The following is a 17,942-nucleotide window of genomic DNA, read 5'->3' on the forward strand; positions in this document are numbered from 1 at the left end:
CAGACAGGAGCCGCTGGACCATCTTCTTCTAAGCAAAGGTACTGTTCTGACTTGGGGTACTTACATCGGTAGCTTGCTTGCTCTTCTCAGTTGTGACTTGCAGTAGATGCTTTTTCTAGAGTTGATCTCAACCCTAACTTTCAAGTGTAACAGCTTGTGACACTACAATGATTTTTCTTCAACAAACTCTCTAACTTTGTGAAAGACTTTTACCTATCTAAGAAGTGCCTCAGCTCCATAGACTTTGCTCCAATTGACTTTGGCTGTTCTGGTTCCCTGCAGACTCTTCTATTCCATTTGACTTTTTCTTACTGTCCCTCATAGGTGATACATTGGTTTCTAACTAATTGCTGGGAAAGGTTTTTATCTAATGCACTGAACGCGGATGATCGTATATATACTGGACATTATTCCATGTGAGTACTGCTACTGTTAATCTGCTATGCTATAACTAGCCACAGTAGTGCTCCCCTGTTACCCCTGTCACGTGCTATGCCCTGGATCAGACACCCATTGTCCTATATTGTGCTTTTGATAGTTATATGGTTCATGCTATGCCTGGTGTTGTGCCTCACGGTAACCCACAAGTGAATTGTGCCCCATGGTCGCCTACAGACCAGTTTAGAATTGTATTGTGCCCCATGGTCGCCCACAGACCACAATTCAGTATTGTGCCCCATGGTCGCCTACAGACCAGTTTAGAATTGTATTGTGCCCTATGGTCGCCCACAGACCACACTTCAGTATTGTGCCCCATGGTCGCCTACAGACCAGTTTAGAATTGTATTGTGCCCTATGGTCGCCCACAGACCACACTTCAGTATTGTGCCCCATGGTCGCCTACAGACCAGTTTAGAATTGTATTGTGCCATGGTCGCCCACAGACCACACTTCAGTATTGTATTGTGCCCCATGGTCGCCTACAGACCAGTTTAGAATTGTATTGTGCCCCATGGTCGCCCACAGACCAGTTTAGAATTGTATTGTGCCCTATGGTCGCCCACAGACCAGTTTAGAATTGTATTGTGCCCCATGGTCGCCTACAGACCAGTTTAGAATTGTATTGTGCCCTATGGTCGCCCACAGACCACATTTCAGTTGTGTTGTGCCCCATGGTCGCCTACAGACCAATTTAGAATTGTATTGTGCCCTATGGTCATCCACAGACCACATTTCAGTAGTGTGTGCCCCTTGGTCAAAATGCTTTTTTGTGATACTGACTGCCCCAAACTGCCCTGATTTACTTTGTGATCTGAGCTACAGCGTTTTTGCCCACCTACCTGTACATCTCTTGTTTACCAATGCAGCCCCCTAGCCCACACCCAAATGCGCCTACACACATCCCTTCCACTTTTTCCATCTTTCTCACATCCCTCTCCTTTTTGGCCACCTGCAACATGCTGCATGCGCACCCAAACCAACATGCCCACCTTTGCCCTACCCCACAATCTGATCTCATACACAACACACCACCATATGCACTCCATCCCACACTCAACTTCCTTACCGATCAGGTCGGACACCACCCACTCCACCTCAGGCTCTGTAGACTAAGAACTCGCACCAAACACCTCCTTACTCTCCGCAGTACTCCACACTCCACACTCCTTAGGAACTACAGACTCAGCTCTCGCACCCATACTTCAGCCGCCCAGACTTCCTTCCCTGACCACGCTCACTACCTTAGCTCTCATCACGCTGCATGTGCCACGCCCAAGCCTCACACACCCAAATTCACACCGCCCACCCCCAGCACCACCAACACTCACACTCTACATCCAAATTTAAGATGCGCTCTCATCAACGCGCGCTCTGTCCATGCCCATGCCATTGAAATCAATGACCTTATCACCACCCACAATCTCGACATACTTGCCATTTCCGAAACCTGGCTCCATGAAGCCTCCAGTCCTTCCATTCACCTCGCTCTCCCTGAAAACTATACCATCCTTAAACAGGACCGTAAAAACTTAAAAATTGGTGGCGGCGTGGCCCTCATCTTTAAGGACACCCTCTCCATAAGAATGTGTAATCAACAATGGGACAATAACGCCGATCTCCTCACTGCCAAACTAGCCCTTTCACCTAATTGCACCATAAACTTCTTTATCACCTACAGACCACCAGGATCTCCCCTTGACTACCAAAAGCAGCTCCTCCAAAACATAGGCAACAACCTCAAAAGCACCACCAAAAGCATCCTTCTAGGGGACATTAATCTTGGCTTAGCTGACCCGAAGGACAAAGCAGCCGCAAATTTAGCCAAAGAATTATCTAACATGGGGTTCGAACACAAAATTACTGCACCCACTCACAGCAAAGGCAGATCCATTGACTGGCTAGCTGATCACAACTGCTCATCTGCAATTACCTCCATCTCAGCCCTTCCATGGACGGACCATCACCTCATCCAATTCACCATTCCTACCACGCCCACTCATAAAACCTTAACTCATGCCCCACCCGCTAAAGTAAGAAGCTCCAAAAAACTCACTGCTGCCAACCTCGCCCCTCTCCTTGATACCCCGCAACTCAAGCATCCTTTCCCCCTTGACCCCACATCTCTAGCCAACATCTACTCCAGCACACTCACTCAAGCCATCGATTTCATTGCCCCGCTAGAAGAAAAAAAAGGAAAAAAATCAATACACTGCAATTCCTGGTTCACTGAAGAACTATCCGTCCTACGCACTAAGAAACGCAAAGCCCTATCCAGGTGGCAAGCAGCGCCTAACCAATCCTCGCTTAATGACTTTAAAGAGATCTCTCTGACCTACAAAAAAGCCATATTCCTTGCTAAATCCGAATCCTACAACCAGAGAATCACTAATGCCAGTTCCAAATCAAGAGAAATTTTCTCCATATTCAAAGAACTCACCACACCAGCCTCCAGCCCAGACGAAATCATCAAGGATGAAGCATGGTGTACAGGCATCCAGGCTGCTTTCCTCAACAAAGTTAAATTACTCCAAGACAAAATAGCCTCCCAACGCAAAGCTCTCAACACCCCCACCTGCCCGCCCATACCTCTCACCTACAACTCCCCTTCACAAACACCCCTCTTTGCCTTCAGAGAAGTCTCAGAGACGGAAGTCAAGGACCTCCTTAAAAAAATCAAACCCTCCACATGCAAAGGGGATATCTGCCCACCCTCCGTAATCAAAGAGTGCGCAGAATACCTCACCCCCATCATCACGGCTTTTATCAATGCCTCTTTCGCGTCTGGAAGTGTACCACAATGCCTAAAAGAAGCCTGGGTCCGCCCACTCCTAAAAAAACCCTCTCTCGATCCTTCCTCCCCTAACAACTATCGCCCCATCACCACCGTCCCCTTTCTCCTTAAAATCCTAGACAAAGCCGCACACAATCAAATCCAACACTACCTGGAAACCAACACCATCCTAGGAAAAAGACAGTCAGGTTTCCGCAAAGGCCATGGGACTGAATCTGCTCTTCTAGACTTAAAAAATCAAATTACTAAAATAATGGACACAGGCAAACCTGCCCTCCTCCTCCTACTCGACCTTTCAGCAGCATTCGATCTGGTCGACCACAGCATTCTCACATCGCACCTCTCCAATGCTGCACACTTCTCTCACAAGGCTACCACGTGGATCACATCCTTCCTTGAAGGCAGGGCCATGAAAGTGTACTCTGACCAGGATAGCGCCCCCCCCACCACTATCAATTGTGGAGTCCCACAAGGGTCCTGCACCGCACCGACCCTCTACAACCTATTCACCAAACCCCTCTTTGACTTACTGGACTCCCTCAACATAGCGTATACCAACTACGCTGATGACACGCATGTCCTCCTCCCCCTCTCTGGAGACTACGACCTTGACTCAGAAGCCCTCATCAAAATCTACTCGACTATCCAAACATGGATGGCTATCAATGGTCTCTGCCTAAACGGAGACAAAACCGAAATCATCATCCTAGCACCTAACAAAACGCTAACCAAACTCAGCCCCGATTATTCGCACATGAACATCGACAGTATTAGCATACCTGTCTCCTCTGCCGTCAAGACCTTAGGAGTCTACATTGACGCGACACTCTCAATGACAAGACAAACCAGCGCCATTGCCTCAGCTTCTGCTCTGACTACCAAACTCATCTACGCCATAAAACCCTACCTCACCACGCCCAACTGCCTCTCCATAGCCAGAGCTACGATAGGAGCCAGATTAGACTACTGTAACGCCCTCCTGGCAGGCACTTCGTCAAAAAACCTAAACAGGCTCCAAATAGTGCAAAACAATGCCCTCCGTGCTGCACTACACATTCCCAAAACTGACCATATCTCACAGGCCAGAAGACGCGTCCACTGGCTCCCAGTCAAGGAAAGGATCAACTTTAAAATCCTCACCCTCACACACAAATGCATCAATCACACAGCACCCCCCTACCTATCTGAAACTATAACCAAGAACTCCTCCATCCGCCCCAGAAGAAGTCATCACGCCAGCCAACTCCAAGTACCCACTGTAAAAAGAGCCAAAGCCGGCGGCATTGGCTTCCCTCACATAGCACCTAAGCTCTGGAATGCCCTCCCCAACTCGCTCAGAGCAGAACCATCGCTGTATCTCTTTCGCAAATCCCTCAAAACCACGCTATTCAACTAACTCCTCCTTCCCTACACCCACTTCAGCTCGCACGCATCTGATACGAAAAGTTTTCGACACGAAATGCTTGCTGTAATGAAAATTGCTTTGTAACCATCTTCCTTCCATTGTAACCAGACTATGTATGTATTCATGTAACAGCGCCACAATGCCCCCGGGCTGACGTGCGCTTTAAATAAATCTGAATAAATAAATAAATCTAGACTTCATTGGAAGATTGAAAGTGCTCACATGCTCCGAGACCCTGTTTAACCTTTTTCCTTCCTTTAACCTTTCTTTTCTGAGAATTCAGAATTACTAAGTGTTAGGGAGAATTCTCATTTATGTGCTAATTCCCTTCAACCTTCGAGATCCCGAGCGCTTTTGCTGGACTTTGGGACTTTTTGATTTTCTTTCCTAGAGTGAGTGAGACCTTTTTCTCACTCTCTAATGTAATTGTCATCTGATTTGGACTCTGTGTTTCTATGATTTTGGAACAAACTCCATAGGCATCACCTTTTTTGTAATGTGACACACAGCACCCTCAGTGCATTGTCACAGGGAAGTCCTTTGGATTTCTTTTAAGGTTTAAGTACCTTCTCTTGGATGAACTACTGTTTCCAAGAGTAGTAAAGTGAAATTGACTTTACTTACCTTTTTCTATTTGTAGAGGCAGCACACACCATCTTATGTGGAGTACTAGGGGGTTACTTTGTAACCCCTTTGTCTACTTACTCATGTAACATTGTTTGTTACCCTCACTACAATTAATGGCTGGTGACAATGGTTTAATTTTCCTACCAGTGTGCGGTTTTACCGCAGGCTGACTCCTCAGGTGCAGTGTTGCACCCATGGGTGCCCATTTTGTCAACATGGCCCGGTCGTCTTTTTTCGCCATTTCTTGCTTGTGAGGTCTTTCTTGGGTTTTACTCTGCGCACCAAACCAGGTTTGGTCCGTTTGTTCATTTTGTCTTTGGCAGGCGTCAGTGCTGAAACCCGCCTCTGGCTCCAGCGTGTCTGGAAGTGCAGGAAGCAAGGGATGTCCCCGAAACACCCTGTGCTTGGTCTCCTTGGTTACAGGAATGCACCCAAAGGTGATTGGCTGGCGGGCTGTCATTGCAGGACAGCCACCCTGCTGTGTGAGTGACAGCTAGGCTGCGAATTAATGGGAGAAACCTGCATAAAATGCGAGGTCTCTTGGGCAGAAGGCAGAGTCAACCACTGGATGCAGATTCCGAAGAAATAAACTGGAAGAGAAGCTTGCTACAGCCTCCTGGACCGTTGGTTTGCCCGGTGAAGCTGTTATGTTATGATGTTTTATTTGTAAGGCGCCGAAGGCATCCAGGCGCCATGAGAAGAAAAGTAGAGCCCTGTCAAGAAAAAACAGGTGGCTGGAACAGAGCTTTATGAAAACAGAAGGGTCTTCAGCTGTTTCCGGAAGATCAGAAGATTAGATGTGTTACGTAGAGAAGCCAGAAGGGCATACCAGGCCTGTGCGGCATGTACATGAAAAGCGCGGCCATTGCCACAAGCTCTTTTCACTCGATCTACTTGTAGAGAGCAGGTTTTAGCTGAGTGAAGAGATCTACTTGGCATGTATAGCTTCAGCCTGTACTTAAGATAAATAGGTGCATCACCATAGATGCATTTATGACAAGTTGTCAAAGGCTTGAATTGTATTCTAGCTGAAACTGGCAGCCAGTGGAGACTCCTCCTGCCTACAGATGTAGGCTCTAGATGCTTCATCTGGAAGACGATACGTACCGCAGCCTTTTTGAATTTTTGGAGTCTTTGTAGATCTTTCTTTGCTCCTCCCAAAAGGGAGTTGCAGTAGTCGACTCTAGGCAATATTACGGCCTGGACTAGTTTCTTGCGGTTTTCCTCTGAGACCAGCGGGGCCACTTGATGAAGCACTTTCAAATAGTAGTTCTTGCTTTTCACAACAGCGTCAACATGGGCCTTGTTGTCTATGCTGGCTTCCAGATAGGTGCCCAAGGTCTTAACCTTGGGTACTACTGTTATCTGAATCCATCAACCAGAAAATTGTTATACTGGGAACCCAACTTCTCTCTAACTTGTTTGGGGCCATATAACAAACTCTGTCTTGGTGGCGTTAAGGCAGAGCCAATTAGTTGTCATCCAGCTTTTCACCATTTGATAGACTTGATCTAAGTTTTGTTGGTCCTTACTGTGGTCCCCACCAACCTCCAGTGCCAACTGAAAGTCTGCATAGTTACAGAAAAAGAGGTCTGCATTCACAAGACCCCAACCTAATGGGATAATGTAAATATTAAAAAGCGGGGGAGAAAGGCAGGCCCCCCTGAGGGACTCCACAGATAGTGATCTCAGCATCGGAGTCACTCTTGCCCCAGTGTACTCTGGAGCTATGCCCCTCAAGAAATGACTTGAGCCAGGTTATTGCGTCCTCTGAGAGACCTCCCACGGTAGACGTGCGATCTAGCAGAATCCTGTGATCTAGCAAGTCGAAGGCTGCCGATAGGTCGAGTAACATCAGCAGCCCCGACTTGCCAGATTCTTACCCAGACAGCATGTGCGTCTGCAAATCCAGCAAGGCACTCTCAGTGCCATGGAAACTGCGAAACCCTGATTGTTTGTTATGGAAGATGTTTCTTTCTGCCACATGTGCCTGCAATTGTAGCGTGGCTACTTTATCTACAAGCTTTAAGAAAAAGAGTATTTGTAATTGGTCTAAGGTTTGCGGCATTGTTAGGGTCAAGGCCAACCTTTTTTACCAAATGCGTGACTACTACATGTTTTATAGATGAAGGAATGTGATTGATACGGAAGGAGGAATTTACAAAGTGACAGAGGAAAGGGACAAACATGTCTTTGTGTTGTAATATAGTTTTAGATGGTAGAAGTTCACCTGGGCAACTTGTAGGATGCATGCCTCGCATAATGTTACAAATATCTGTAGTGGTATGTTCTTTAAAATTAAACATTAACTTGGGTTTTTGAGAAGATTGGTCTCCCTCGATTGAGGATTTAGATGTAATTTTGAATTTAAGCTGTATCTCCTCGGTGCTGTCGTGAATAGGTTCACAAAAGATAGCACTAGGGGTTATTTGGGCTAATTCCTGGAGGATTTTATTTTGGGCTGTTTTTAATTTATCAGCAAAGGCTTTTTGTACCTTTTTACAATCGTCCCTCGTGGGTTTAATGACCGGGTTCATACTGGCAGGTTTTTCCCAAGATCTCGGGAGACTAAAAAGCTCTTTAGTTTGATTCCCAGCGTTAGTAATTTGATTATTATAGAAGTTATGCTTAGCTTCCACAATTTTCATCTTTTATTCCTTGGCCTTAATTTTCCAAATTTCAAATTTTTCCAGGGTGCTGTTTTTTTGACAGGTATGTTCCGCCTGTCGTTTGACTGTTTTCAATTCTGCTAATGCTGGAGTAAACCACTTGTGATGGTTTGGGGTATCTCTGACCTTTCTAACTTTCAGTGGTGCAACTTGATCTAGCATTTTTAGAATTTGATTGTTATAAGTGCTAATAAGTACTTCCGGATGATCACAGTCCTTGTTAATATTCATTATCGTCTCCAAACATTTTGAGAGGATAGAAGGCGTAACCAACTTCATGTTCCTACCAAACAGATCATGCATAGGTTCATGTTTCCTGGGATAAGTGATAGGAAGTGGCAGTCGGAAATGAATGGAGGAATGATCTGACCCAGGGACATGGCGTAGTAATTACGTTGTCAATTAAGATATTTCCACTTCCCACCCAATCCAAGATATTGCCTTTTATATGTGTAGATTCATTATTAGGAATAAGTATATGATGGTTTTTTAGGGATTTTTCAAGGTCAATAGCTTTACTGTCCTTAGAATGACCCTTCCATAGGTTAAAATCACCCCAAATCACTACAGCAGAGTTAGTGGTCAACAACGGTGTGACAATGTCCACAATATCGTCATTGAAATATGGGGGATTCACCTGGGGGGCGATAGATTAAGATAAAGTTAATGCTGTGATTGAAATAAGCAAGTAGTTTAATGTGTAGGAGATCACAACCCACACATTCCATTTTACTTTGATAGATCCCCAATTCTTTTTTACATATAACTGCCACACCTCCTCCGGTGCCCACCTCTGTGTTTTCCAAAGAACACATAACCAGAGGGTGTCACCTGTTCAATGGTTGGGCCATGTGCATCGCTGAGCCAAGTCTCAGTAATGCACATGATGTCCACATTATGTTTAAGGATGAAATCATGGATGTTTAGTTTAGCAACACTAATATCAGTTTCTTATTAGTCAGAGCATATTTGGGAGGTTCCTTTTTGGTGTGATCCATGATGTGGGAACGACGATCTAGGGTAATTTCTATGTTACGAGCCTCGATTAGTAGGCGGGTAACTGTGTATAGGAATCACAAGAATCTATCCGGACTCCAAACACCAAGGTGGGAATTAGTCACTACCCTTAGTTATAGGTTAAAGTGCATACAGCCGTAAAATAATAGGGCAAACAATACAAGAAACAAAGTAAACTTACTGCACGCCTATCCGCCCTGTCTGCCCACGGACTACCATAGACTGGCCGTCCGCGCCTGCGCGTTCGCCCAGGGTTTGTAGGGAAATGGGCGTCAGGAACTACAAACTCTCAGGGAGTTGTAGTTTCTTTGAATGAAAACCACGTGCGTGCTGCAGCAGAGTTGCAACTTTAACTCGCGGTGGTGACAATCAAGGAAATAGTAAAAGTGCTCAATAACAAACTTCAACACGAGCGCTATACTGAGGCTCTCACACGCAATTTTAAAAGTAACTAGGTTAATAATAAAGTCGCAAGTAAAGGCAATTTAAAATGGTATTAAACAGTCCTAGAGACAATTTAAGTTACAGTTTAAAAAGAAATGCTAAGCAAGCTTAATGTTAGTTCTATCAAAAGCCCTGTTGTAGTGCTGAAGCTCCAAATTCCGTATCGACGAGCGAAGCCCGAAACGGACGACTACTTCCCATGGGTTGGTGGGATCAACAGACGCCAAGACGCCAGGGTTCAGAAACACCAGAAACAAGTGCATCGTCTTTAAGCCGGACCCGAGCTCCAGGAAGATACTCAGGACCCTCTCGAAGCAGGAGGACCCAAGCCTGAGCCACTTCAACAGAGTGCTGGACCCCAGAAGTGAGGGGAGCCCACAAGGTTTCCAAGAACCGCAGTGGTGCTATTGACCAGTAGCTGAAACCGCAAAGTGCTGCTGATTTGGAAAGAGCCTGTACCTGCCGCCGACCTTCAAACCGCAGTGTAGGAGTCCCCAGACTTCCTCCCTCTTTTCCCCATGACTGAGGCCCAGGAACCCAGGATCTGCAGGACTGCAACAGGAACAGAAGCCAGCTGAATCCTCTTCCAACCTAAGGTACTGTCTTAACTAAAGGGGTACTTACCTTTTTAGATTGTAGCTTGTCCGTCTTACTGGAGACTTACAGTAGCTGCTTTTTCTGCGGAGTTGCTTGCAGCTTTGCTTTCACAAGTCTTACAGCTTGTGGCCCAACAGTGATTCCTTTCTACAAACACTCTATATAACATTGTGCAAGACTTTTGGGCTATCTTCAAGAAGTGCCTCAGCTCCCCTAGACTTTGTTCAATTGTCATTGGCTGTCATGGCTCCCTGAAGACTCTTCTGACCCATTGACTGTGTTTGGCTGTCCCTCATAGGTGGTACATAAGTTACTTGTATTGCAGGAAAGGCGGTTAACTTATACTTCATTTGGGGATTGTGAAGTACTTACCTGTTCATAGAACGTGTTAACCTTTGTTTCCTTCCCTAAACCTTTGTCCCTTTTTCACAAACTCAGTATTGGATTTAAGTGTCAAAAGTGATATGTCCACAGTGTCCTAGCAATTGAAGTCACCTCAGGGTGTAGGAAGTGTCTGTATGCCATCCCAAAGGGGTATCTACTTAAATAACTTAAATCTGAGGAAGTGTATATAATTATAAGTGTTATTTGGATACTTGTAACTGTGAATCCCTATGTCGCATTTCTACAGCTAACAATTACCCCTCTTGAGATAAGTCTGGCTGCTCAGTCACCCTACCTACTTGTGTAGTACAGACCTAAACCAATAGTTAGGTATCTCTTGCTACAAGAACAAGGCTGGTGTAGTCTCCCAAAGGGTTACTACATACAATCTTGCCTAACACAAAGTGCACACGTGATATATAAATGCCATTACTTTCCTAGTTAGTGAAGTCACCTCAGGGCGTAGGAAGTGTGTATTAAGCATCTCTAAAGAGTATCTACTTGCTTTGTGATAATTCTGAACCAGTATTTTAAAGTGTATTTGATTGCTACAAATATTGCCCTTTTTAAAGAATGCTTATTTAAAACTGACGGGTAAATAAATAATTATTTTACTAGAAAACCTTGAGTGTAAGTGTTATTTGGATACTTGTATTGGTGGATTGCATTGCTACAGCTCTACAGCTCCCATTTACCCCTCTTGGGGTAAGTCTGGCTGCTCCGTCACGCTACCCGCTTGTGTAGTACAGACCTATACCAGTAGGTGGGTTACCTAATACCAAGAGGACAAGAGTTGTGTAGTCTCCCACAGGGTTACTACATCAATTCTTGCCTAACACCATCCATGGATTAGTATCTAGAAAGCACTGGTATGTTTTGCTAGAGGCTCGGTAAATCGTGTTAGGTTTTAGTAAAAAGTAGAGTTTGAAACTTTAGAGATAACTTATTGCAAGCAGAAATGCGCATCCAAGTTATAAGAATGGTTCCACTGCTTTTTAGATCTGCTCTACTGGATGAAAAACGCAGACTAGAAGCCCGCATCGCACAGATGGAGGAAGAGTTGGAGGAAGAGCAGAGCAACATGGAGCTGCTCAATGACCGGTTCCGTAAAACCACTTTGCAGGTGAGCTTTCCAATATCTTATTGCAGAGAAGATGTACCAAATGTGACTATTAGAAACGTATTGGTTTAGAATTTGTGAATAGCTCAATAAATGCAATTATGCCATTTTAGTTAAAATGGACAATGGGGAATTTTTATTTTTTATTTTATTGTTGATTTGGCTGAAGAAAAAAAAAATCCCAACCTCTCAACATTTTTCCAAAACAATTTCTTATTCCTTATTAACAACAAAAATAAAAGAAAATTACTTGTCCATCTTTATCATCACAACAGACTTCAAACTGTTTGAAAAGGGGTTCATAAGTAATTCTACAATAAAATTGTAACTTCCATAATTATAAAACGTAATAAAATTTTGATTCCTTAAATAAAAAGCCGTACATATTAGATATCATAATTGTGGCATTTGTCATACTCGCCTGATTAAAATTCTGCAGTTTCAGTGCATTCAAGTAATTGATTGTTGCATAATGGACAGATTTCTTGTTCGTGTGAAATACATTGAGCTGATCATGTGTGACATTTACATATCGTTCAAAGAAAGGTTTGATATATTTACATCTCAGTGATAGCAACTTAACACAGTCAACTAGCAAATGTCTGTGTCTCAATTTCCATATGACAGAATCGACAGTGTATTTTATCTTGAGTCAGTAAATTACGCTTACATAATAAGTCTGCAGTTAGGCAGAGATGAAGTCTGAAGTGCAGAAATGCTGAACAATGCTGTGGGCTAGGTGATTTTAGTAGATATCGTGCTGGTTGTCCATATTTTCTTAGTTCAAAAGGATTTTCTCTAAATTTGTTAGATTGTAAACACTGAGCATGTGTTGGATTCCAATCATGCTCCCACAATTTCTGTTTCACCTTATTTGGATTATCAAGTAGTAGTTCTATCGTTATATCTGCATCATGCAGAACTTTATGCGCTCTCAGCCTCCATGTTTTGATATACTCATCATGCATTTCTTGTGACATGTATGCTGCTATTAATCGGATTAAGCCATTTTTATGGTCACCCATCAGCAGTTTTCGTTACAGTGTGCACCATTTCCATTTATCCATGCCATGTAGCGAAATCAGGCCTAATTCATACCGAATTAGCGGAAGAGGCTATGCCATTGGTAATTGTAAGATTTTTTCCAATATGCATCCTCGATCATGGCCCAATAGTCATAAGAATGCCATCTTTTGGTCTCTGTGCCATATAATAGAATTGGCGTAAACTTTTGTTTGTAATAGACCATTAAAGGATGTATCAATAACTTACAAAATTTGGCTCTGATGATCCTGCCTTGGGACATAGCTGTGTGTAATTGGATATGTTTACTTCTCCAGCATGGGGTCTGGCATGGATTCACATGCTCATGAATATTCCCCGTCAGGCTGGGAATCCTCGGTAAAGAAAAATCAGTATCAGTTTCGTTTCTGATCTGTCTTTCGTAGTAGTAACCAATCACTGATCTCTGCGTCATACTGACCACAGCCAATGACTGCCATCTCCCTAAGCCCCGCCTCTGGCAGCCATCTTCAGATTTTTACCGCACGTTCAAGTGTTGGGAGTCCTCGTGCTTAGCTCTCGAGCTTTTGCTGCGTTTTCGCGCTTTTTCAGGTGAATTTTCACATTTTTCGGTTAATCGAGCCTCAAGCTCCACCGTTTCTACTCCCGTTAACGGGTACCCGTTGCAGGATTTTCCTACGCCCCTCAAGGGTGAAGATTTCGTCGAATCAACCTTTTGGAGGATTCCAGAAGATTTGTGGCCTACTTCGAGATGGCCCAGGACGCAAGTTCGTCACCCGGACACAAGCTGTTTCGCAGCTGCCCTGGATGCGGGCTGCAGAATGTGTTTAAGAAAGACGAACATTCGCGATGCCTCTACTGTCTTCATGGGGACAAGACTCATGTAGAGAAGGACTACCAGTTCTGCAAGAACTTGTCGGAGCGGACCATGAGGGACCGTCGATCCCGTCTCGCCAGCTGGTTGGAGAAGGGCTCAACGTGTGAGAAGAAGAAGAAAGGGTCCGAGCGGGCTTCTAAGTCCTGTGCGGGCGCCCCGGCGACGGGGGCCCAACACCAGGACAAGCGCCGCGAGTCTGCTGGCTCCGGGAGCGCCGAAAGGTCGGGCTCTTCGGTCGCCAGGCAGGGCGCACCTTCCCCGGCACCGTCAACCACGAGCCAGCGCTCCGGTTCGGGGAAGAGGAAGTCCGAGACCCCGAGTAAGCTTCGGGAGAAGCCCCGTCCGATCTCGGGAGAGGGGGAGCGAGGCGTCGCCCCTCCCCCTAAGGAGAAGGCCCGGGACGCACCTAAGGTGGTGAAGGCCCCTACCCAGCAGGCAAGGCCTCTATCGAGGCGATCGCGGCGACTCTGGCCAAGTCGGCAGAGTCCCCGCCAGCGGAGACTGCCTCCGGGACTAGAGTTTCCCTGCCGCCAAGGAGGGAATCCTCTTTTCAGCCCATCGTCATGGCCACCATGATGGAAGAAGCGAGGGGGGGCACGGTAGCCTCCTCGAGCTCGGAGTCCGCCACGGAGGAGGACCTGACCGAGGCCGTGAGGAATCTCGAAGTCCAATTCGAGAAGGTTCGATCCCGTAAGGAAGATCCTCGGGAGATAACCGAGGAAGACGACGATGGCGAGGAAGAGCAGCCTTCCCTTCTAGGCCTCAGGATAGCTCGGCGGCCATTTTGTCTGCGATCCAGTCCTTATGCTCTGAGATAAGGACGAGATTACCACGGCCCAGGCCGGAGGACCCGCAACCTGGCCCGTCGGGAAGTCCTCAGAACAAACGACGGAGGACCCAACCCTCTCCTCCACTCGCCCCCGTAAGGCCTACAGTTCCCTCCTCATCCTCCCACGAGTCGGGAGATGACGCTGCGGTGGGCTCGACGACGGCTTCTGAGGGCGACGACGGAACGGGTCTCCCGTCGCACGGGCCTCTCCGCCCGACGAGATTGGCTCATTCCACGCCATGATCGCCAGGGCGTCCGAATTGTTCCAGCTCTGCCCGGAGGAGCAGAAAAAGGAAGGTTTCCTCTATCAGCGCCGGGAGGCCAAGAGGAAGACTGTCATCGCGGTGCCTCTAATCGATGACATCTGGGAGGAGGGCCTGTCGGTACTCAAGAACCCCTGCACGGCACCAGCCAAACGGGACCGGTACGAGAAGAAGTGCCTCAGTGCCCAGCCAACGCCAGACTCGGTCGTCTCGGCGGCGGCAAAGAAGAAAGCGGCAGGGTCAGGAGCCTCAACGTTCAATTCCCCTCTGGACGGCGAGGGTAGGAAGTTGGACGCCATGGGGCGACGGGTCATTTCGTCGGCGGCGACGACGATCAAAGCGGCCAACGCCCTGGCGATCGTGGCCCGTTACGACAGGGAGCTCTGGTTTAAACTGGCCCCCATATTGGACTTCCTACCGGACAACAAGAGGTCCGAGGCCCTGGAAATACTTCAAGAAGGCGAGGTGGCGTCGGACCACGCCATAACGGTGGCAACCGATATTGCCGATACCGGGTTCCGCCAGCTGGGCAACAGAGTTTGCCTACGACGACGGGGTTGGCTCCGGGCGACCGACTTCCGTCAGGACGTCCAGACCAGGGTGTTGGACATGCCGTTCGACGGCAGCAACTTGTTCCGGAAGGCGGTGGACGAATCCCTCCAAGCCATAAAGACGGACACGGAGACGGCCCGCGCCCTAGGAGCCCTTCAGCAATGACGGCCCTTTCGGAGCACCGGAGGCAGACAGGGGGCCTCCAAGGGATCCAGCGGTGGCTCGTCGTCCTACCGCCAGGCGGCACGCTCCTCGTCTCAGGAGGCCTACAGGGGTCGCGGCAAGCAGGGAGCGCCTCGCCGCCGTCGGCAAGGTGGCCAGGGCGGCAAGGCCACCACCTCCAAGCAGGACTGAACCGGCCGTGGCCTCGGGCCCCACCGAAGCACTCCGGTGGGAGGCCGGCTGACGAATTTCGTCGGCGTGTGGAAGTCCATCTCCACCGACCGTTGGGTGCTGGATACCCTGGCAAGAGGACACTCTATCGAATTCCTGAAGAAGTGCCCTCACGTTCCACCTGTGGCCAGCAAGGAAAATCACGTCCCGCAACTGCTGTTGGAAGTACGGGCGATGCTCAGGAAAGGCGCCATCGAGCTCGTCCCGAAGAGGCTCTGGGGTGTACTCAAGGTACTTCCTCGTCAGGAAGAAGACGGGCGGCTGGCGCCCCATCCTGGACCTTCGTCGTTTGAATAAATACATCAGGTCACAAAAGTTCAGGATGGTCACCCTCCAGCACGTGCTGGGACAGCTGGAGGAAGGCGACTTTCTAACGTCGTTGAACCTGGAGGATGCATACTTCCACGTTCCCATCCTCAAAAGACACCGAAAGTTCCTCAGGTTCGTCGTCCAGGGACGCCACTACCAATTCAGAGCACTGCCGTTCGGATTGAAGTCGGCCCCCAGGGTCTTTACCAAGTGCCTAGCACCTGTGGGGGCGCGGCTGCGCCTGCAGGGGATTCACGTCTACCCCTACCTGGACGACTGGCTCATCCGCTCAAGGACGAGGGAACTCGCTGTCGAACACACTGCGAGGACCGTCTAGCTACTCACAGACCTGGGATTCGCCATAAATTACCCAAAGGCCCACCTGGTGCCATCGCGGGTGGCCCTGTTTCTGGGAGCGAAGCTCGATACAGTGAGGCGCCTGGCGGCACCGTCGGGAGAACGGACGAAGACCATTCTGGGCAAAGTGCAGTGCCTGCTAGCCACGGACGTGGCCAGGGTGAGGTCCATCAAGTCCCTCCTGGGGATGATGTCCTCTTGCATCTACCTGGTGCGCCTCTGCAGACTACCGATGCACCCTCTTCAAGAATTTCTCGACGCCCGTTGGATGCAGGCGACGGGCACCTTCGAAGACGGGGTCCTCCTCAACGAGGTGTTCCGGCGGGCGATTCAGTGGTGGGGCGTTCGAGCGCACCTCACGGTGGGCAAGGACTTTCAGACGCCGGCGTACCAGGAGACGGTGACGACGGACACCTCCCTGGAAGGTTGGGGTGCCCACACCGGAGATCTCCACGCAAGAGGCCTCTGGCTCCCGGAGGAGAGGCTCCTGCACATCAACATCCTGGAACTCCGAGCCGTGTTCTGGGCTCTCAAATCGTTCCTCCCGTCGCTCAAGGGCAAGGTAGTGCGGATCTTCACGGACAACACCACGACAATGTTTTACATACGGAAGCAGGGAGGCACCAGATCCCCAGCCCTATCCAAGGAGGCACAGGATCTGTGGCACTGGGCGGTCGCCCAGGGGATGTTCCTGGTTCCCTTCCACCTGTCAGGAGAAAGAAACACCATCGCCGACTCGCTCAGCAGGGAGCTGCGCGCGTGTCACGAGTGGGAACTGCGGCAGGATCAGGTGGATCAACTCTTCCGACGATGGGGTAAACCCCAAATCGAGTTCGTTGCTGTTGCGAACAGGACGAAGTGCCAGAGGTTCGCCAGCAGGTTTCCCCAGCCGAGAAGCATGGGCGATGCGTTCTCGTTCCCCTGGGACGGCCTATACCTGTATGCTTTCCCGCCGTTGCTGCTTCGACTCATCAACCAGCTCAAGAGGTCCCAGTGCAGGATGATCCTCGTCGCACCGGCGTGGCCAAGGCAGATCTGGTTCCCGGACCTTCTGGACTTGTCAACGTCCCCTCCCATCAGGCTGTCGGCGGACGCGGATCTTCTCTCCATAGAAGGAGGCGCCATCTTCCACCACAACCCGGCGTCGCTGAACCTGCAGGCTTGGCTCCTGCAGCGCTAGAGTTTGGAGGGTACGATATACCGGCCGACTGCAGAGAGGTTCTTGCAAAGGCCAGGGCGTCCTCGACTCTCAAATGCTACGGTCACAAGTGGAAGAGGTTCTCTATCTGGTGCCGAGCACAGAAGATCAATCCCCTACGGATTACGGCCCCTCAAGTGCTGCCGTACCTGCTATCGCTGGCAAAGGCTGGGCTAGCCCATGCCTCCATTAAGATTCATCTGGCGGCGATCTCCAGATATACCAGAACCACAGGACGGACGTCCCTTTGGTCCCATCGACTGGTAAAAGAGTTTATGAAAGGACTATTCCGGTCGTTCCCGCCAGTGAAGGCCCCGGCCCCAGCGTGGGAACTTAACGTGGTGCTGACCAGGCTCATGGGGCCCCCATTCGAGCCGATGCACTCCGCACCGATGAAGTTTGTGTCGTGGAAGTCTGCATTCCTGGTGGCCATTACCTCCGCACGACGAGTGGGAGAGATCCAGGCCCTATCCTGCAAAGCACCATACTTGACTTTCCATGCCTCGAGGGTGGTGCTTAGGACGCACCCCTCCTTTATGCCCAAGGTGCCGTCGGACTTCCATCTGAACGAGCCCCTGGTGTTACCTGTTTTCTTCCCGTCTCCTTCGTCGCCGGCCGAGAGGACTTTGCACTCGCTGGATGTGGC

At 48.6% G+C, this 17,942-nt stretch overlaps 1 protein-coding gene across 2 annotated transcripts in view; it reads left to right on the forward strand.

Moving 5' to 3' along the window:
- Window positions 1–17,942, forward strand: part of MYH10 (myosin heavy chain 10) — a 1,173,511-nt gene that overhangs the window by 1,070,108 nt on the left and 85,461 nt on the right. For both annotated transcript variants that reach the window (XM_069654592.1, XM_069654593.1), the window contains exon 39: window positions 11,375–11,498. In XM_069654592.1, the coding sequence (XP_069510693.1) occupies window positions 11,375–11,498 (124 nt within the window). The remainder of the gene's footprint in view (window positions 1–11,374; window positions 11,499–17,942) is intronic.

Source organism: Ambystoma mexicanum, chromosome 3q, assembly GCF_040938575.1.
Source record: "Ambystoma mexicanum isolate Mex_15411 chromosome 3q, UKY_AmexF1_1, whole genome shotgun sequence".
NCBI classification, from domain to species: Eukaryota; Metazoa; Chordata; class Amphibia; order Caudata; family Ambystomatidae; genus Ambystoma; species Ambystoma mexicanum.